General features: G+C 38.1%; 1 protein-coding gene and 1 long non-coding RNA gene across 5 annotated transcripts in view; both read right to left on the reverse strand.

The window, feature by feature from the left end:
* Positions 1-303: 303 nt before the first annotated feature.
* Positions 304-3,390, reverse strand: LOC137166773 (uncharacterized). Its single transcript, XR_010923810.1, has 2 exons — positions 750-3,390; positions 304-376 (listed from the first exon to the last, which is right to left on the reverse strand). It is a non-coding gene; the product is annotated as an uncharacterized lncRNA (long non-coding RNA).
* Positions 3,391-4,537: 1,147 nt separating this feature from the next.
* Positions 4,538-22,881, reverse strand: part of FER (FER tyrosine kinase) — a 316,011-nt gene continuing 297,667 nt past the window's right edge. For all 4 annotated transcript variants that reach the window (XM_067569167.1, XM_067569169.1, XM_067569168.1 and 1 more), the window contains 2 exons: positions 12,538-12,660; positions 4,538-10,659 (listed from right to left, as the gene is read on the reverse strand). In XM_067569167.1, the coding sequence (XP_067425268.1) occupies positions 10,517-10,659; positions 12,538-12,660 (266 nt within the window). In that variant the 3' untranslated portion in view covers positions 4,538-10,516. The remainder of the gene's footprint in view (positions 10,660-12,537; positions 12,661-22,881) is intronic.

Below are 22,881 nucleotides of genomic sequence, written 5' to 3' on the forward strand. Positions count from 1 at the left end.
CACAATAATAAATATTGGCAAATGGCTGTTATAGAGTAAAATGTGACAATTGAACTTTAGTGAGTAGAGTTTAAGGCAAGGCAGCAGTGATTGGATCTATAAACAGCAATCCCAGAGACTGCACCCAGAACTCATATAAGCTTAATTACCACAAAGTGGATATATATTATATACTGTAACATCTAGAGGGAGGTTACTATGAAGATAGTCCTCTGTTTTCAGTGTATGATATATTTATTTACAACAGCAAGGAGAGAAATAATATTGTTTGATATTTAAATGAAGTTGAGACACAACCTGATATAAATATTTTACATTTATTGGAAGAATACAGTAAAAACTGGGACTGCAGACTCATTAGTGGTAATTGGTCCATCTGAAGAGACAAGAAGCTATTAAAAATGGTCTGCAGTTTACAAGAACACTGAACTCCTATTTTGTAACAAACTAGGAAAAAATGTTAGCTCAAGTTCAAAAGAGTAACGTTATGTATATAAAAATTGGCAAATAAATAATTAAAATGTAGATCTGTGTTAAAATGATAAAGGATAGACAACTAACTTGTATTACAAAGCTAACTTTTTCAGACATGCTTAAAAGCAAGATAAACCTACAAAAGGGCCCCCCCCCCATCTTTTTTTTACACATGTACTTTTGGGAAAAAGCACCCATTTCCAGTGTTCTGTATTATCAATCCATTTCACAAATATATTATTTTTAAACAATAAAGAGCATAAAAGGTGCTTTACCTGATATTAAACTTGCTGGTGCATTCATTGGCATTCAGTGAAAAAAAATCTACAAAAAAAATTGTAAACTACATCAGTGCTCTATTATTCAAGGCTACAGGTGTCAAAAGTCTAGCATACTGCTATGGTATGTCAGTGACTCTTCCTCCCTCCTTGTTTCCACCATGCAGTTATACAAAAGAAAAATAAACACACACACAACTGGAAAGACAATGCCCCTACAACTGTCAGCTCAAGTGTCCTTTCTGGAAACATCTTGATCACATCCATGACTGTGCAATTGCTGTAGCGATGGCAGCTAAATGATACAAAATGTGTGCTGCGGTTTTCAATCCTTTTGCAGGATGTTTTTAGAATAATTAGATCAGACTAATTCTTTGGACTGTGTTACTTTTGGTACAATTGATAGCACAAGGCCCAAGCTTACATCCTAAATCCTTTTCTATTAGATTTTTCTGTTTCCTTAAACTTTTAGGGAGCGAACATCTAATAATCAGAGGGGAAGTTCACTGCAGGAAATATGTTTGTTAGCCATTATTACTGCTGACTTAATGGCAGTTTTAATTGGATGTATTTTCCCTGGTTGGCATTCCTATGGAGAGATTAGTTGAATATGTTGCACAATGGCTATGCAGGAAGCCTCATCTACACCACCTCCCTTGTGCACCATATAGGACCAAGGCAAAATGCTGTCACTAGTACTCTCTGGGCACTGGGGGTGTCGACAGCTGCAAAGTGGCATGGATAAGCTATGAGAGGGCCTGGCCAGATTCTTACTACTTATGCATTGGTTAGCAATTGGGAGCACACTGTGCACATTTTGCTAACAGATGTAAGGAATGCTATACAGAGAACTCCCAGCAGCATTGCTTACTTAGAGGCATCCTGGCTGCATCTGACCTGTACAAGGCAGAATGCCAAAAAGCTCCTCTACTTGGCTGCTACAGGTCTGCACTCCCCTTCCCTAGTACTCCAAAGAGGAGCAGAGGCACAATTTAATCCTTATGTGGAGCAAGATTCAAATGAATAACATTAGTGATTAAAAGAAAAACCATGTACCTGTTAAGGAGAAAACCAGGTGCAAGAGACACTGCTATACTTGAATAATATTTCTTACCAAAAGAGCTCTGAATGAAACTACTGGTATTTGATCCACCTCCTGCGGAAAAGCTATAATGCTATATGAAATTGGTCACCTAAAAATCACTTAATCAAATATTAGATGTCCTGCAAAAAGCTATGTTCCATGGACTAGAGGCCATAAATTTTTAGCTTACAAGTCTCAGACCTTCTGTGAAGCTAAAGGTTATGTGACATAAGAAAAGGGAACGAGGCCTGTAAAAACAAAATGGATGACAATAAGAATGATGATGATTTAGGAATGTAGAATATGTTTGGAGTTCTGAAATGTGCTAAAAGGAGATCACAATTCCTTATTGAGGCTCAGTGCAAACTGGCATCACACCACTCTTTAGTCAGTTGGAACTGGTCTGTTGACTGCAACTGAAACAGGGTAATTCTCTCTGTGAGTGGACAGTGTTAATTACACATTCTTCCTCAAAGATGATGAATAGAATGCTGTGCGTTGCTTCAAGAGCACTATGGCACATACTTAAACTCCGTTTTTTATATTACAGTCCGCTTTCTTGAAGTCTTTAGTCAGATGAAACAATAATTAGAATGTGCACTAGGCATTCACCTTTACCTTACAGTTACTTTGGGATATCATACAATACAACATACAATACATTTGTATTTTTGGGCTTCTGGAAGTTGGGCTAAATGAAACCAGAGATGAACTTGGAATTTAAGAGCAACTTGCAGAGTAATGTGAAATGAAGGGATCTGGAGACATCTCAGTCAACAGATATCTGAGAAGCATGAAGAAGAAAATATTAAGGGCCAAATTATCCTCTAAAAATCATCTTGGAGTGACAATTTGCTGGCTTCATATATAGCAGCGCAACCCTGCTAATCAATGGAATTGAATACTCTGAGAGCAGAATTTGTTCCCAAGACACTATTTTGATAATCCAAATACAACCAGAGGTGTATTTTACTCTACATATTCCATAAGCATGGTTATGCTAGCTTGTTTGTAGGTGGCATCTTTTTACTGGTATTCAGCAGAATGATTTTTTTCTTGTTATTTAATACATTTCAGCAAGACTGATCTGTCTGTACTGGCTGTGCTGAAAATTCTCTTATTGTTGTGATATTGCAAATGCTCCCTCTCTAAACTAATAATCCAGGATTGACCTTTCTCTTTTTGAGACATGTTTTTTTCACAAATCACCTTGGCTTGGGTTGTTGATGATTTTTGGTTTGGAGTGTGCTTTTCAGTCTTTTATTATACAGAGTCCAAGTCTGATGAAATGGGATGCTCTGCATGTTTTAAAACCAGTTCTAAAATTATAACAAACACAACTATGGTGGTAATTAAGGACCATTTTTCTAGGTACCGATTGCAAGTGGCAGTTCATGCTTTGTGGAGTCATGTGACTTCATTGTCCCCCCATGCTAGCCTACAGACATTTTCAGAATGAGAAATAATCTCGAGTTCACAGTTGCATGTAAAGCTAATCTCCTAAGGTTTATGATCTAAAATGCAGCCATTTGTTTGAAAGGTGTTTATAAAGAGGCACTGTGGCATTCATTTTTTGAAAAATGAATGACCCTAAGTATTAAGATGATCTGGTGCAGTTTTTCCACTTATTGGGTTTTGTGGTTTTAGCTTAGTCAATTTTTTTGTGCATAATTATTAAATTACTGTATAACTGCATTCCCAGCAGTCTCTGATCAAGAGTGACAGTACAGGGATGTCAAGAGATCTGCAAGTCAAGAGTGACGTACACTGACTGGCATTCTGCTGCCCTAGCCAAACAAGTAACAATGCACTCTCCCATCCTTAAAACACTTGCTGAACATTTTGCTACCATAAGTGACCATCTAATCATGGAAGAGCAAAGAGGGATTTTCAGATGACATGTACTGGAAAATATGTACAGGCACATCTACATTACAAATGCATATGGATATAACTACGATGCTCAGGGGTACTAAAATCCACATGCTGGAGCCACGTAGTTATACCCACTGACTTCCCGGTGTAGACAGCATTATATTGAAAGGAGGACTTCTCCTGTCAACATAGCTACCACTTCTCGCGGAAGTGGATTAACTATGCTGACAGGAGAAGCTCTGCATTAACATAATATGGTCTTCACTGAAGCACTACAGTGTGTTTTACATGTAGACCTGCCTTCAGCCTTTCTCTCACACATAACTTCAGCATCTTAGTCATCTTTATTAGTATCTAATCTACTCTTCTTGGGCAATTCCTTTTGCACTCTATCTCTTTCCCCCTTCTCCCCTCCATTCTTCCCTCTTATCTTTTTCTTTCTAAAAGAAATATTGCTGGCTGCATACAAGGTAACTATTGTCATGGTTAAAACCTATTTGTAAGATATCCTGCATATACATGCCACCAGCATGAGGGAGGGAAAATGCTACTACTTTATCTGAGGCAAGGGACCTGTACTCTGTCCTTTTGCTGATTTTCTGACTTTAAAGATCAGAAGATAAGACGGTGAGAGAAGAAAGTTCTATGCTGGGCTTCAGTCCAGCCACGTCATAGTTTAGGTTTTAAATAACCAGTAAATACAGAGCCAAGGGAAAATGAGTTAAGATCAGGGATGAAAGAGGAATGGGACAGGCCAGATCTAAGGATCCAAAGGAATGACTAAAAGCAGGCGAGGCAACATCTCATGAAAATAACTGACAAAATCCAGAGACAAAAATCAGCGCCTTTATTTTCTACAAAATGCTGTACTATTTGGAAAATAAAAAGATGTTTGGGGACAGATCACTTTCAGTCACCGTTTAACACATTGCAAGGCCAATCATGAAATGGTGCTTGTGTGAGAAACACAATGAATTGAAGCTGGCATTTAAATTTGCTTTTGGTTTTTGTGGCTGAGATTGCAGTATGGTTTCACCTGAAGTACTGTCCTGCTTTCTCCTTCACATCAAGGAAGAAAAATTATGTGCATTAGGACTGCACTATTTTTATATTACTACAGTGAAAGTTCAGTGGGCAATCGCTACACCCCATCAGCTTCAGAGAGGAGAGATAGTGGTAGTAGGTGAGTGGGGGAAGACAGGGCTTCAGCAAACAAACAGATAGAGGGGACTCTTTTTTTTTTTTTTTTTTTTTTTTTTTTTTTTCCATTTGTGATTTTAATTTGCTTTCCTTTTAGTTGTTTCAGTGCCTCCACTGGCAGAAAGGGACATCATTATACTGGGATATTCTAGCTCCTAGCTCAAAAGCCCAATGATGTTAGGCTCTGAGTTGTAAATAATTGTTCCTAATGAAATGATTGTTTCATTCCTGTATAATTTAAATGGACAAATAATTAAGCGAAGCAAAACACTGTGAAAAACGATGTCACCGTATCCTTGTTAAGCAACCAGCAGGCCAGTCAGTAATATCTTTGTATAGGAGACAAATAATTTTATTTCTCTCATAATGCAAAGAATTGGCAGGATCTGGGTCTGAAAGAACAATTTCCATCCCAGCCACACTTGGACTAGGGTTTACATGATGACATTGGATCCTAGAATCTTATTTTTCTAAATGTTCTGCTAGAACATCCATTCTTTAATGGAAACTATGTTTGGGATAGTGCCTCTTGAAACCTCTGTCATACTTTCTTTCTATGGGGTTATTCTAATTCCAAGGACCTTGAATTTAGTACAAGGACCTTAACATGGCAGGCTTGTAAAAGCCTTCCCCTCCTGCAATAGGGAGTGCAAGCGCTATATGCATATGAAGAGGAAAGGTGCCCTGCCACTCGGAGGGGGACACAATCTGCACCCTGTATTGCCTACTAAACCTCACAGCAATTATGGCTAAGTGAGCCAGAATGTTTCCAAGGACTGCTACTACAGCATGAGTTCTCTGTACCCCATACCCACAGTGGTTTAGTAGGCCACAATGTAACCCTCAGACTGTACTGATAATCATAAAATGGCATTACCAAGTCAAATAAAACAACCCTCATGTACTTTAGGAAAGTATTTAATTAGAATAGGTGACCTCTTTATTTCAGTTGCAAACTTTAAAGTTTACCTGAAAGGGTAATGAGAATGTAATACACAAATGGATTGATATAGGCTGCAAACTTTTCCAGTGCTAATGAATTAAGGTTATTCTTATGGAAAGAAGATTCTTCCTCATCAATCCCCCCCCCCTTGGCTTCTTTACATTGTGTGCCATCACTGTCTGTGACAGCCATTCTAACAACCACCAGCTATAATGTCAGATTAAGACCTCTTAAAACCACAGGGCTAATTTACATGATACCTTATTTACACTAGAGCCTTTCTCCTGAAATATTCCCCAGGTACTGCTCTACTAGCGGAAGTGCTAGTGAAGGCCTATGAGTCATCTGAAACTGTTGAGAGCTGGTCCAGAAGCTATGATGGCAGCCAGCCTACGTTAGCACTCCCATTATTGCTATAACTGGTGGAACTGCACTAGTAGGAAACGTCTCAGAAAAAGGCCAGTATAGTTCAGAGTAAATCATCACATGCTGTTGACACCAGTGTAATTCACATGAATGAGGAGAAGGAGAAAGAGAAAGCAAAGACAGGCTTAAACTTGAACTCCAGATCTGAACAGCTACAAGCTTTAGATCCAGCTGGAAATGTTGTAACAAAGGCTCTTTTTTCTAATTTTGAGGGGGCGGGGAAAGCATCTGCTTTCCAATATTTGTGATTAGTAGCATTACAATAATAAAAATGCCATAAATAATGTATATGACTTTACAGTGATGTGTTTCAGAAACATATTTGCACCATTTGAATAAGCACAAAGTTTATCATAAACAAACGTGTGAAAAACCAAGGGAAAAACAGTGAGGTATAGTAACCTAATGTTTCCTTACAACTACTTTCTGCCCAAAAAAGACTGACATTTATTTTGTAAACACTGTTCTGATATTGTACTTCCTGATACAGACAGTCTATAAAATGGTCTTAAGCCACTGAAAGCAACACAGCAAAATAGAGGCAGATTGTGAAAGAGTTACAAAATGCTCATCAAGATCTGAAACAAAAATGCAAAATGATTGCAGTTGCTAAATGCTGCTGTTTGCTTTTTAATTTTAGATTAAAAATCTAAGAAACAATTTTGTGAAATGCAGACTGTACAAAAGACTATAAATCTGCTGAGAGCACAGGTCTCTCTTTCTTGTCTTCAAATATGCTCTCTCTCAATATTGCACTTTCTATAAAGCCATGAACTCTATACAGTTGGGAATCTTAATAACCAGGATGATAATTTCAAAACTAAACTCTGAGGCTAATTTTTAATGCTCAATTTCCATTGTAAACAACTAACACTGCACACTCATTATTGGCCTTCAATGGGCTTTAAAAATAATCTTTTAAAAAAGTTATAAATGAAATGACAGTAGCCCTTTTTGTTCCTTTATAATGCCTTGAAAAGGAGGAAAAGAATTGGTAACAACTAGAAAAATCGCTTTAAACTCCATTTCATATACCTAGAGGTTTTGATTTTTAGGGTACTGCTAAGTGTTATATGAATTTTAAAAGACAGGAGTACTTCCTGGATAAATAACCATCTGAACATTTCCAAAGCCCTTAGAACTCCAGATGTAAAAGCCTATTAAATATACTGAATTTCCAAAAGAGGACACACTTAATTTTGCTGTATCTTAAACAAAATGTACAAAAGTAAAATAGCTAATATCTGGTTAATTCATTAACTATGCTAAACTTTTAACCCTTTGTTCATTTAAAAGACATCAGGGCTACAGAAAAGGCAGATAGTTGCAGCTTTGGTTCTTAAATGCTATATCTGTTTTTCCACTGATTACATTTCAGGGTTTTTCTTTGCACATTTTTGTAGACTCCCCTGCCATAAGCTTGCACAGTTAAGAATAGTATTTATAGACATGTATTTGGTATCAACTTAACTTCCTAAAGTACATAATTCCAATAATTACATGTGACAGATGGGACAAATAATTTATGCCACAAACACAACTGAAGTAATGGTGAAAAAACAGTTTGCATAAGTTTTTGTGAAAACCACATATGCCCATATTAAATTTATTCTATACCAATGAACTCATCATGGCAAGTCTCCCAAACGGTTATTAATCCTGAATTGAATTGCTGTCTGTTTTAGGAAAAAGAACACAACATATTCTAGATGCTGCAGGTGTCCTATGTTTTGAAAAGCCTTTTCAATTTAAACAGAAGTATGATATGAATTGCAAATGTTAACTGCTTAGCTAAGTGAAAAATGAAGTTTTTATCCTTTTACCTCTGTACATAAGGATCAGAATTGTGTGTTCTATTAATCAAAGTAAGACAAAAGGAACTGTTCTATTTTCTTGTTGAAAGGTTGGATATATGCAGAATCTTTTCAGAAATAATATAGTTTCTAAATTCATTAAAAAAAAAAGTGTGTTAACCTAAGTACAAGAGAATATATTTGTCACTTTTAGACAGTAGCGAGTACATAGTTGAGGACCTGTAGTTGGGTGATTTATTGATTTAGGACCTGGATTCTTCCTAGTGGTTATCGTTATACATTGCTTGCATTTTCATGCACTTTTATTCACACAAACATACCAACTCATTAAGGCACACTGTTTGTGTAACATTTAGCATCAGTGCTAATTGACTAAACAATGTGTCTTACTGGTGTTGAGACAAATATCTTTGGACCAAGTGTGAGCATAGTGACAATTAAATGTGCCCAACATTTATGTAAAGAATTTGTAATTATACAGGGATGAAACTAATTATCCCTTTATTTTCAGTTTTTACTCCATTTTCTCAGTGTGTTTGTTTCCTCTGCCCCCACAACAAACCCAGACTGCTAACAGTTTCACCTACAATGAAGAAAGTGTTCTCCAGCATGCTGCTTCACTATTCATTTGGACATTAAATTTAATATAATAGATACTGGTTGAAAACTCTCAGCCTACAAATACTTCAGTCACACATAGCCCCTTCAATACTAACACAAATACACTTTATAGAGCAGAAATTGTGCTCTGGACAATAGAGGAGTCACAAAATAGAAATAAAATGTAATGCAGCCACAAGCAAAGATATAGGGGCCACTAAAAGTCCCAATGTTGTTTTACTTTCATTCCTCTGTTTTAGTCATTTGGTCTGGTAGTTAACTCCTTGTTAACACACCTTGAACTGATAACCGTTTGATAATTATTGGAGAGAGGCCTACATCAAAACCAGAGGTCTCCCAAACTTTGGATCTCGGATCATAATGTTGTTTGCACAGTCATGGGTTTCTATGGTAACTGGCAATCCTTATGAGGGCCTTTTGTAGAGATAGATCCAAGCCACAAACTCTTTGTGCCTTTTCCCCCATAGATTGTTTAGCTTTTATTCTTCTTATAGAATGTTATTTTTTATGCCCATCTTTTCCTCCTTGACAGTGAGGGTATGCAAACCTGAAATTGAGAACAAATCTGAATGCAACTAAGGAAAACAGAGTTATATAGATGAATATTTCTACTCTGTCTTGTTCTACCTTCCAGAGGTTTAAAAGAGGTAACAATTCTTTTTGCAATTGAGATGTAACCTTTTTCTTTGGACAGTATGCATGGAAAGTATTTTTTTTTTTTAGACATGTCCTTTTGCTGACTCCAACTGCATACCGAAAAGGAATATCAATTATTTGAAAAAAGAGTTCAGAAACGTATCAGAGAACCTCCAAAAGCCAATGTGATTGTTCACGTTCTTTTACTCATCTAAAATCAATTCTACTGGTTACCTTCATTACATGCCACACTCGTTCTCAAACTTGCTTCCTGCTGACTGCTTTTTTTTTACATGTGTACATTCAAAAACAACTGTTTTCTTCTTCTGCTTATATTTTGAAAGGCAGATGATTTGCAGTATTTCCCAACGGACTCATATCACACGAGACTGGATGTTGGTCTTTTAGAAAAAAGGAAGCCCATCCAAGATTTGTGCATACTGATTCCTGATAAACTGCTGCTTTGAAAAAATTAAGTAAGTAATGTCCAAAGTTGAACATATTTACTATGATGGAAGCAATTGTAAGAAATCTAAGGATGCATTTGTAAACAATGGGAGTATTAGTCTATAAAAAAATTCTGGATTTCTTTGTTTAAAAAGAATACATGCACATCCAGAATCTTAATTGATGTTCTTTCTTAAAGCAATATATCAGTTAAAATATCAGTTGTAGAAATTATTTTGAAAATATAAAGTTCCTAATTGAAATACTATTGAAAAACTGTTGTCCTCAGATTTAAGGTCCTCAGAAACATGACACAGCCACCATGTTTTACTGCCACTGTTGATATCTCTGACTGGGATACAAAAATAAGAATGCAGCATAAAATAGAAAACCTTTGGGAAATGTCACTAGCAGTTAATCACTGTAAAATAGATAGGAGTCACAGTCCCTTAAACCTATAGTATGTGATGTTCTATTTACATATATCCTAAATGCAATATGAATGTGACTGGATATATAACATTTGACAAAATTGTCTATCCTTTTAATGTATGTTTAGACATTTTCCAAGATGGCGCGCACATACACATATATATATAAAAAGTAACCCTAGAAGAATATTGCAGATAATGTGGTATAAACGCATCGTGTTTATGAGGGAAAAATATTACTTTGTTGAAAAAGAGTCCTGTAGATTGAGTTTGGCACTACTTTATCACTATGTCACTTTCTTTTTGATTGAAGATAGTTCTTTCTGAATCTCGCTGAATTTTGGTCTGTTTTCTGGTTTGTAGTCCCAGCACCTCTGCATTATTTTATATATTTCCTCTGGGCACTTTTGAGGTGCTGACATTCGATATCCTGATATGCACAGATAAAAAGGGAAAAAGTTCAGTATGCAAAAGTAATATAAATTGAACAAGTGTTTAAAAAATGAAAAATAATAAGGAACCATAATTAAAAATAAATGAGTAAAGTTCCTTGAGGTCACTACATACAAAATAGCAAGTCGTCAGATTTATGTATTTGTCCATGTATAAATGAGATGATTTTCACACTATGCTAAGGTACTTGACTAGCAAACTAAACTGTGCTCAAATTCGGAAAGGTAAATTGCCACTATGCTCCTGCTGCCTTTCAGAGCTGCAATCTGCTTAAAAATTCACTCTCCCCATCCTAGGAAAATGACTGGCCTCTCGTCTTCCTTTGAAGTTCCACCTTTCTGTCATGAAAATCCAATAAAATACAGGAATGCTAAAAAATTTAAACAAGTTTACCTTAAGGTTGGGTGCCAATTTCCCCGCTACCTCCTTTTTTTCCATTTCTTTATTCCAGGGGTGGCCAAACTTACTGATCCCCCCCCCGAGATCCTCCTCCTCGCTGGGTAGAATCCTCTAGCCCCACCCCCTTGCCGGAGGGCAGAGGCTCTGAGCTCTCAACCCCAGTCTGGCAATGGAGAATGGGGAGGGGGCATAGGTGGTTCTGTGAGCTGCACTTTAACTGTATAAGAGCCACATGCGGCCCATGAGCCACAGTTTGTCCACCCCTGCTTTATTCCTTCCATCTCCAATTGACATTGGGTTTTTTTGTTTCCATTTTGATTTTCATTGCCTCTCCTTTTCATATGAAAGAAATAAGACTCTTTTCCACCTCCTCATTTTCCCTTTCCCATATTCTCTCTTCCCTCCTTACTCTAGTCCTTTGACCACGTCTCAACCTCAATTCCATTGTTTGCCCTCTCTTCCACTTTGTAGATTTCTTTTGTTTGCTCTGTTTCCTTGTTGTGACCAATAAATGAAGTCTCTGGCTCCTTGGAGTGCAGGAGCCCAGGCAATCAAAAAAAAAAAACCAAGTCAACAGCTGCTCCCACACTAGTCACAGAAGAGCAACCCTAGTTCTGGCCTTGTTAACACACTCTAGATTAAATAATAGTTTTACAAATTTAGAGCCACATAAAATCCGTTATGTATATAACTCCTACAGCTGTCAATGTAGTTGTGGGCAGAGTGGTAAAGGACAGTGTGATAGAGGAACAGTTTTGGAGATCACTATGGAAGATGAACAAGGAATGGACTCAGAAATCTAATATCCTAATCAAAGTCATATGCTTTTGATTACTTTATGAAATAAAAGGTAGGGTTCACTACTTAAGTCAATTCAAATGGAGGAGTTGTTCACTCTTTCTGTTCTAAAATTTTGCTCCATATGCAAAGCTTTAACAAAAGAAAGGGCAGATAAACAGTGTTTTTGGTATTTCCAGCACCTTGGGATGTTAGCACTGAGATTAGCACCATTTTACTCAACAAAAGTATCTTTTAGTCTAACCTTCATGCTTTCCAAGCCACACAACTAACCCCCACCCCCTTTATGTTCTCCTCCCACTCTCACCTTCATGCCTTTTTCCATAAAGCCCTATATGGTACCTTGAACCTTTCGCTGATTGAATCCACTATGCCTTTATTTTCTCATCCTTCAAGTTCCCACTCTTCTTCCATGATGTCTGTAAACCCTAATCTTCCTCAGAGGGAGCTCTTAGCATGTCATTTAAACAAAATCAGACAACAGACTTGTGGAACTACCATGACATTAGCTAGAGTTGCTTGACCATACTGTTGGTCATTACTTCTCATTTGCACATTGTTTATTTAGATAGTAAATTGTTTAACTCAGGGACCGTGTCTTCCTACAGATCTATAAAGTATTTTTTGCACGTGGTTGCACCCTATAAATAACAATTACCTTTCTCCACTTGTTCCCGTGCTTGTTGGTTCGTCATTCCAGGGTACGGACATACTCCTAGACTGAAGGTCTCCCAAAGAAGGATCCCAAAGCTCCATACATCACTCTCAGAAGTGTATCTCCCTGAGGAATGAGAGAAAGTGGATAATATAACTAAAGAATATTTCTGAGAATGTACTATATGCTGCCCTGAACCAATGGTAAGAATTTTATTTAAATACAGTAATGACTGCACATTCCCTGTACCATTATAAAGCATAATAATCGAACTCTAGCTCCTAATGAATACTCTTCCCATAACTGATGCTCTCATTTTTGAAGTGATTAAGTATCAATTATCTTAGAGCAAGGCAAATATTTAGAATTTACAGTTCTGTGATTTGAAGGGCAGACCTGTTATGCTAGTAAAGATGCAAATTTACAGAGGGTCACAAGACTGAAAAGATTTATGTGAGATGGATTTCTGTTATTTTGTGTTCCAGCTGAACAGAGATCTTCTTCTCCACTCTCCTGTCCAGCAAACTTGAAAGAAAATAAATTTAAAAGTTAACTTTTTTCATTCTCCCTTGTTCACAATTCCTCTTATAAGTCTTGAAGGTAGTAGATTTTCCTAACCAACTGTTCTTTTCCATTCCCCAACATGCCATGGCAATTAGTGTTCTGAAAAGAGATAAAACTGCCATAGTTATTAACAACTTCTTCATATTGTAAAGCGCACTATAATACCCAAGTGCCTTTGTGAGCCAGCAGTATTGAATGATATCATCAGCACAGTTCTTGGAATAGTGCTTTTATAGAGTCTGCTAGTGACTTTTTACTGTAAACAAAAACAAACTCCACATACCACATCCCCACTTCCTTTTGGAGGGCGAGAGCAATGTGCGATATATAGTTCAGAGAATACAAAACAACCTCTCCCATCAGCCCTGGAATTAAGAATCTAAAGGACTTGATCCATTAAACTATATTAACAGTAGAGATCCAGTTTTCCCCATAACAAGTTAATAAAAGAAAAGGCCAATTTTTCGCTTTTGGATGCTCATCTTGAGCTACCTTTAAGGGGGTCTGGGTTTTAGAAGTGATGAGCCCCCACCAACTGAAATTCAGACCCCTTTACAATATTTGAAGGTGGACATCCAAAAATTGGTGCAGCCCAAGTCAGTAGTCAGTTTTGAAAACTTCAGCCTATAGCTTTTTACTAGTAAAACTTGAACTGTGCTTCAAACACAAATTTCAAAATTAAAATGTCCGCTGATTAAAGGCAGGCCCTGTGGAGAAGAGCTCTGATAATATGTGGAGAAGGAGAGAGTTCTTAAGAGCTATGGGCTAGATTCACAAAGCGACTGAGGCACCTAACTGCCTCTTTAGGCATAACCGACATTCACCAAACTCCTGCTCAGCTGCCACCTAACACTGTAGGCTCCTAGGCACCTAAGTTTCCAGTGGTAGGCATGCACACAGCTGCTTAAGTCCTGAGGCTGCCCAGGCCTAACAAGCTTCTTGGAATCCTTGCTCATACTTAAGCCTGTATGAGAGTCTCAAATAAGGTGTCCCCACTCAGTTTTAAAGTAGTGCCCAATCCAATAAAAATGCTCATAGCACGCCAAACATGTACAAAAGACAACTGGGGGAGAGTACATTGGAAATTTCTGTGGCTGGCTGGCATACATGTGCCTCCAGAATACCCAATAGCTCAGTGGTCAGAACACTCAGCTGGGAGATCCAAATTCAAATCCCTGCTTTGGCCGATTTGGAGAAGGGACTTGAACTCAAGTCTCCCCCTTTCCAGGTGAGTGCCCTAACAACTCAGCATTCTGGGGTGAGTCTCTGAATATCTCCCATTGAAGTTGTTCCACATAGTATAACAAATTAAATATTTATTGGAACTGGGAATTGAACCTGATACTTCTACAACCCAGAGGAGTGGCCTGACCACCAGGCTACCGTATCAATGTAATCGTCTATACAAAGTAGAATAGCGTCAGCAGGAGAGACCGAGAGAAGGCAAAGCAGGGACTTGAATCCAGGTAACTGCCCTAACCACTGGGCTATAGGTTACAGTGAGGTAGGTCTTACTATCTCTGTTTTTTTGTGAGAAAGGGCTGATGTGACTAAAGGGCCTCACTCCAGGAGAGGGTTCACCACTGAAATACGTGCTCCACTCAAGCCTTTCAGTCAGGCACCAGAGGCCCAGATCAAAGGGGGGCTCCTAGCTTCTGTGCAGATGTACCCTAAGAAACCAGTTTAACCCAGGAAATGAAAATAGGGGCTTTGAAAATATCATCTTAAAATAAACCATACATTTGTGTGTCTTTTCAAAAGCATACCTGGCCTTTTAGTACTATGAATTTTACTACAGGGTATAATATCTTGGGCCTACAGTAATGACAAAATCCATTTAACACATCTTTGCATCAGTTATCTCTGAGCTTTAAAAAATGCTTTTCTCATTCATGTATATTTTGCCCCATTTCTAACACTGCCATTTTGCCGGTGTCATGCTGATGATGTCTGAGTGCTAAATATTCAACAAAGGCTATTGGGTTTTCTTCCTTTCCCCAGCCTAAATGAAGTACATGTAAATGATAACAGTTGGGGCTATCTGATGTCAGAAAGTTCATTTTGCACTTAAACTAAATATTTCCAGCTGTGTTAAATTAGCTTGCCTACTTAGTAGATAGTAATTATGGACATTCACTGTGCTGCTGGTGGTAAGATTAGTTTTTTGTCTGTATATCAACTCTCTTCAGAGTTTGGCATCCAGTAATTTAACACTTTTCATTAAAGTCATTCAGTGGATACAAGTTAAAAGTAATTAGTTTCTTAAGAAAGTACAAATTATGCAGAGTCAATTACCTTTCTCAGTATGATAATAGCTGGGCCAAGAAAGGGCATGCTGTTTATATATACAATTATTTATTAGCATTGTAAAGAACTGAAGAAATTATAGTGGAAGATCACATTAAATAAATATACACATTTTACTTTTTAAGAGCAGTTAAACTGAAAGTACAAAAAACACATTTTGGCCTCTATATAAAATTTTATTAGTTACTTGGACGAGTAACTTTTTCAAGAGTTGAAAAGTGTTTTTAGCTACGCAACTCCAAATACAAAGAATAGGGCTGAAATCCTGATACTGCTGCAGCAAATGTTTAAACATACATTGCCTTCAATAGGGCTCAGGATTTCACCTGAGGAGTCTAATCTGAATGTAACACTTTGGAAAATGTATTCCTAAGCATTCTGTTTGTCTTATGCTGTGTCTACATTCTACAATGTATATTATTGTTGTCTGAAAATATATCTCCTATTTTTTTGGTTTTGTGAATACTATTATTTATATACTAAGTTTAAATCAAAGTATTAACTTTACATGACAATCAAACCATTCCTGCCTGTCTTTCCACATATAGTGAAAATGTGATAAACTAACAATTTTTAAAGACATATCCTAGATAGTGGATATTCTCACTGTCAATATTGTTCTCTGTGAAACCCTATCACATCTGTAATAGTTTTCAACATGAGCACAAATATCTTGCATGTAATTTTCATATGAAAGGCAACTGATAAACCACACCTTTGTAAATGCAATTTGAACAATGTGGGAAAAAACACAATTAGCAAGTGAGGAAACCTCTTCATGTACTTTTGCAACAAGGAATGCCTCTTCCTTCACCCAGGCCTGCAGAAGCACCTCTACTGCTCAGGACATGGTGGCACTGTGCTGAGTTTGGCAGGGAAGCAGGCACATCCACAGCATGAAAGTGAATGAATTTTGTGACAGTTTTTGCCAAAAGTTAATATTGCTAAGAGCCAGGTCACTACCATGTCCACTGATGGCCTGGTATTCAGAGGTGTTGAGCCCACAGCTCCAACTGCATTCAGTGAAACCTGTTGTTGCTGAGCACAACTGTAAATCAGGCCATATTTTGTTCATTTCTTGTTTCACTGAATTTACAAAGACTTGTTAATCATTTCCTCTCCCAATCCCCTATTCTCCCTAGCCATGTTTCATGAGAAAATAAGAGTCATTGCACTAATTTTACTGTGCCTAACTTTGGTCACTTCATTTTTTAATAATTATTTCTTATCAGTCAGTTGAAGGTTATGTTCCTATTCCCCCTTTTTTGTTCCAAGAGGCAGGCTGCCGTGTTTTTTTTTCTTTCAGCCAGTGCAGCAATATTTTATATTTTACTGTCTACTTAACAACTGTAAACACTTATTGGAATAATAAAAAGACCAAAATTCCCAGAAGTGAATGAACAAATAAAACAGAAACAATATTGCTAGCTAAACACTAGAAACAAAAGCATCAAATTCACTCCTTTGAGAAGGGCCTTTAGATGGCCTGTGCATCCCTCTTAAATGCCGCATAAACCCAAACAACTGGGTTTAAGTAAGTCGTGTGGGCCTTGTACAGATGTGAATTTTACACTGTGAGAATATAATCTTTCCCTCTAGAAAATAAGTAATATTTAATGCTCCAGTGAATCCACCACCGGCATTTAATAGTGATGCACAGGCCCTCCTCAAAGAACTGAATTTCATTCATGGCGTTCTGTAATATAATCAAAGGATGATAGTTTCCATTCAATTTTCTTTATCAAAAACTTTGACAGGAGAAATGTTTACAGAAATATCAATGGTCAAACTTACTAGTTTAATTTTTCACTTAAAAATATTTAAGAGTTCTATATGTGATGTTTTTCAAGGCACTGGGGGCTAGATCCACAATGGGGACTTGGCCATTGCAAAGCTGAGCCTAACTTTAGGTGCCTTGCCAAAAAGTGGCATCCACAGCCCACAGTTAGGTGACTGGCTCTCTCTGTCATGCAAGCGGAGAGTTAGGCACCTATGAACGGGACCCATAAAACCCAGCAAGTTGAATGGGGAGTCGCTTATGCTAGTCAAGAGGCTAGACCTCTCTCCTTGGTGTTTCCTAAGCCCCCCTCCAAGGCACCTATTTCTGTTTGGGATTAATAGCCATGAACCCTCTCCTGGAGTTAGATATCAAAGTCCTTTCTTGTGGGGGAGGAAGAGGAGTTGCTGCTGGCCCTCCCCACCCCCTAACCTTTAGACCAGTGGTTAGAGCAGTCACTTAGGATGTGGGAGACCTAGGTTCAAATACTCCAGATGTGGCACAGGGATTGGACCCAAATCTCCAACCTTACAGGAGAGTACCGTACCCATTGAGCTCTGTAGTAGGTCACTTTCATTCTCTCATATTGAAACTGTTCCACTTAGTAAAAATAGTAACTGAAACAGGGCATTGAATTTAGATCTCCCCCATGAGTACCCTAACAATTCGGCTATAGAGTCATTCTAATTCTTTCTCTTGGCCAGTTAATATTTGGAATGGCTTCAAAAGGAGAAACTGAGATACACACACATCAGAATACCCTACACTCCCCTGACAGGTGGGAGACCTGGATTCTAGTTCCTGCTCCAATGACTATTTATACAAAGTGAAACAGCTTCACTAGAAGCGATCAAGAGAGTCTCTTCCCAAAATACCCTATTACCTCGTGATTAGGACATTCTTAAGAGGTCGGTTCAAATCCCTGATCTGTATCAGATAGTGTGGTGATTCAAACCTGGGTCCTACATTCCCATATATTGAGTGAAAGCGCTAATCACATGGCTAAACATCATAAGGTTAATCATGAGCCTTTGGCATGTGACTTGATTTGTTAGGTGGTCTCTGTCAACACCTATTGGATTTGGCTGGAGAGGTCAGGGGAAAGAGCAGTTACTTACCTTATAGCAATTGTGGTTCTTTGAGAGGTTTGCACATGTGGATCCCACTCAAGTGTGTGGGCATCCCAATGCACTAGCTCGGAACATTTTCATTAGCAGTGTCCAAAAGAGGTCACGCTTATGCTCTTCATTTCCTTGTGTTCTCCTCTAAAAGGCATAAAGCTAAACAACCCAAACTGCCATTCAGATCTTTCGCCACCCAGAATCCAGTTTATAAGATTCTGACATGAGAGGAAGGAGAGCGGGTTGTAGGATTCACATGTGTAGAAATCTCAGTTACTGGAAGGTAAATTAACCACTTATTTTTCTTCAGGTACTGCAAATGTGCCTTCCACTCATGATGATTAACAAGACAGGAGCTATTTGAAAAGGGATTGCAAATCTGCCCTTCCAAAACAGGGGTCCAATGTGCTGGAAGTATTTATTAATTAATAATACTTTAAGGTTATAAGCTTAAGTCCAGACAGCTGCTCTGCAAATCTTCAGTTTGGGCACTCAACTTAGACATGCCACCAATGTTGCTTATGCTCTGATAGAATGAGTCAATGTTTGGAGGACTAATTTTATATGCAGTCCTAATACAATCAGATACCCATTTTGAATGTCATCCCTTCAGATTTATTACCATAAGTAATGAAAAAATTTGAAGTCTTACAAAAAGATTTAGTTTTCTCCAGATAGTATAACAATGATCTTTTAAAACCCAAGATATGTAATCTAACTTCAGCTGAAGATGAATGGGGTCTTGGAAAGAAAACTGATTACTGAATAAATTGATTGGTATGAAAATCTCATTATACTTTTTGGGATGAAGGATGGTTGAGATCTCATAGTCACCCTGTCTATACGGAAAAATGCATAGGAAGGGTTAATTATTAATTCTTGTAGTTCACTTATCCTATGTGCTGAGGTAATTGTCACCAAAAATGCCACCGTTATTGATAAAAAGTGAATTGGGCAGCTTACTAGAGGTACAAGGGTGTTTCACTGGAGAAGAAAGCACTAGATTTAAATCCCATGTAGGAGCAATCTTTCTTACAGGACAAAGAACTTGAACAAGGTCCCTCAGAAATCTATTCACTACTTGATGAGAGAAAACAGAATGCCTTTTAATGGCTGATGAAATTCTGAAATTGCTGCCAAATGTACTTCAAATATAATAAATAATCCAAGATTGTCAGAACAGAACACTAGGCAGCAATCTGACCCTTAGAAACTACCCACAATGAGAAATGCTTCCACTTTGCAGAATGTGATCCTTTAAATCATTTCATGCCCTGAAGTAAGATATTCTGTACCTCTGAAGAATGTTTTCTATCTAATGAGGACATCCAGAAACATCCAAGCCATGAGATGTAGCCACATTGCATTTGGGTATAGGATTAAACTGTGATTCTATGATATCATGTCATTCTCAATCAAGAGGGTGGTAAATTGGCGGTTGGACAATATCAAGAGAACGAGAACTGGAAATGGAAAGGCCAAGCAGGAGCTATCAGTATATGACCCAAGATTTTTCTTGCCTTACCTTCCTGAGCTCCCTTGCAATTAAAGGAAAAAAAGGGAAGAGTGGCTATCAAATGGTGGCACCAGCAAATCGTGAAAGCATTCACTATCGATCCTGGACTCTTTTCTCTCAAGAACAAAACATCAGACACTTCTTGTTCTGATTCGAAGCAAACAGGTCTGTTTGGGGAAATTGCAACTTAACTCACATTTGTGGGACAAGGTCACATTCTGCTTAGTAAGTCTGTTAAACTACTGCTCTCCTCTGGAAGATGAAGAGCAATCAGATTGATACAATTCTGGATATACCATTCTGAGTCCTGTGGCTTCTTGACATAAAAGGTCTGACCTTGCACCTCCCTTCCTTTTCTGAACCTAGGGGTGAAAACAGTAGAAGCACCTTTCTTGCTGCTATGGTCCCATGATTTTCTTCGTTCAAGCCAATAGTTCAGATAAGGGTAATTATGCAATCCTTGTCTCTGTAGATGAGCTACTATATCAGACAGGCACTTGCTGAATACCTGTGGAACCGAAGAAATTCCAGAGGATAGCAATTGGAACTGAAAATGGTTTCCTAAAGCCACAAATTAAAGATACTACTTCTGTGCAGGATGTATTGACATGTGAAAATAAGCATCCTGCAAGTCAAGGATAATGAACCAATCCATGGGATCTAAAGTGGGAATAACTGAAGTGAGAGTAGCATATGAAACTTGATGCACCAAATGTATTTGTTTAGATTCTTGAGATCTAGGATCAGATGCCAAACTTTTTTGGGGATGGGGAGGGGAGTATGACAAAATAAGGGGAATAGAAAAGTCCTTTCCCAAAAATTCTTGAGGTAACAGTTCTATTGCTACAAGATTTATTAGGTACATCTATTTCTTGACACACAGCATTCTCATGAGAATGGTTCCTGAAAAGGCACTTGGAAGGGGTATGGGTGGGAGACAGTAATTGAAACTGAATGATGACCTGAATGACCCATTGATCTATGGTGATTGCCATCCACACCTCTTGAAAAAAACATAGGTGGGAACCAAAGGAAGGGAGGAAGGTGTATAAGATCCTTGTAGATTAGTCCCAGATCCTCAACCATTGAATCAAATCTGATATCTCTGTGTCTGTCCCAACTGTCATGTTACTGAAGAGGATGATAACACTGATTTCCTCTTATGATATCTCAATCTCTTTTTGGAATGGTCAGAAAACCTCTGCTGCTAAAAATACAATGAAAGTGTAGTATTCCTATACCTTGAGAAGAAGGATGAGAACAAAATTGTTTCTTCCTAAATGTAGGTATGTAAAAACCTAGAGATTTGAGAGTGGATCTTGAGTCTTTTAATGAGTGTAGGGACTTATCCATTTTAGTACTAAACAAGCCCTGTCCATCAAATGGTAAATCTTCAATGGTTGTCTGTTCCTCCATAGGTAAACCTGATGCAAGTAATCATGACATGTGTGTCATAAAAATTGCTATAGCCACTGAACTGACACCACTATCAGCTGCATCCAGAGCAGCTTGAAGAGAATTTTAGCACTCAACTGACCTTCTTCGCAAATTGATCTGAACTTGTTTCTGATTTCTGTAGCTATCTTGTCCTTGAAGTCAGACAGTCTCTCCCACTGAAGATAATCATGTTTACTTATCTTAGCTTGATAATTAGCTATCCCAACTGGCAGACAAGTTGCTGAATACATTTTACTTCTGAAAGTTCTTTTTCTTGGGTAGCTGACTTTCCCAATTGTTTCGACTTTTCATTTGCAGCAGTAATAACCAGTGAAGATGGAGATGGATAAGTATAAAAATACTCAGAAGCTTTGGGCAGTACTTGATATCTATAATCAGCATCTTTTGAAGTCACTGAAGCTGAGGCAGGAGCTGAAACATCTTCTGTCAGTTCTAAAACACCTTCATTTATAGGAAGAGAAACTCCATCTTGAGATTGTAAAGTATCAAATAATTTGTATGCCTTTTCCTATACCATTTGTAATACGACTGCCAATGTTTCTGCCATGTGCTTCAATAATTCTTTAAAGACTTTAAAATCATCAATTGTCGCAGGCACAGAGGATGAAATTGTCTTCTAAAGTGAAGAACAACAATGTGGAGGTCCAGGTACCTCTTCAGCACTAAAATTCTGCTCATCCTTTGTTTCCGTAATCTGAACAGGAGAATGATGCAACATATCTGTGAACCTGAATTAGGTGACTTATGTGCATATCCCCCGTGTTGTGAGGTAACTTACCCTGGATGCTGCAAATATTGTGGTCATGAGGCAAGGTTGGGGGCCATATGGGTAAGCTATATCACCCAATTCAGGGGGTAAATGGAAAGTAATTAGGATTTAAACTTTTAAATTTATAATGAGGTTCCTTTTGTATTGTCTTTTCTTTTTGTCCGCTGACTCACTGTTTTCTTAGATGTAGGGCCCCTGCTGGAGTCAGAAGATGGGAATTCTTCTACTGATGGGACAACAGGAGATTTTAAAATTTGAGTAAGGTTTCTATTCTCAACCCAATTGTTATGTTGATAAAGAGAAATCTTCAACACAGGTATGCTTCATCCTTCATGAGGATGAGATTTACATGGTGAAGAACTAGAAAAGCCTGTAACAGAGGTGACCCAGGCTCTGGAATTACTCTGATATCCATGGAAAACATAAATGAATCATTCCGTGTTGTGGAATTCCCTTCAGAAGACATCTGAGTGGAGAAAGCCTGTCTCATATGGCTGCTTTGAGGGTTCCAAAGATACTGAAACTGCTGGAGCCAAGAGATGTGCTCTCTTCAAAGATTGTGTCAGGAAAGATCATGATTGATGCACCGGTACTAAGAGGGATGGTGCTGGAAAGTTTTGAGCCACTGTCTTATGACCTTGATCCATAAACCCTCTGCTGCAAGTGCCCTCTATGTTGATGTGGCACTGAGGGCTCCAGCACTGGCTTCCTTGGTGTCCACTTCATCAGTTCCTTTAATGGAGACTTTCTCCCACCAGGCAGTGGAAATAGAGAGTGGTGCCAAATATCAGATGTAGAGTCTCTCACTTTTCGGACAGCAGGGATATCTGACTGC

The sequence above is a fragment of the Emydura macquarii genome, unplaced genomic scaffold (assembly GCF_026122565.2).
Source record: "Emydura macquarii macquarii isolate MOO-44397 ecotype Brisbane River unplaced genomic scaffold, CSIRO-AGI_Emac_v2 contig_2897, whole genome shotgun sequence".
NCBI lineage: Eukaryota > Metazoa > Chordata > Testudines > Chelidae > Emydura > Emydura macquarii.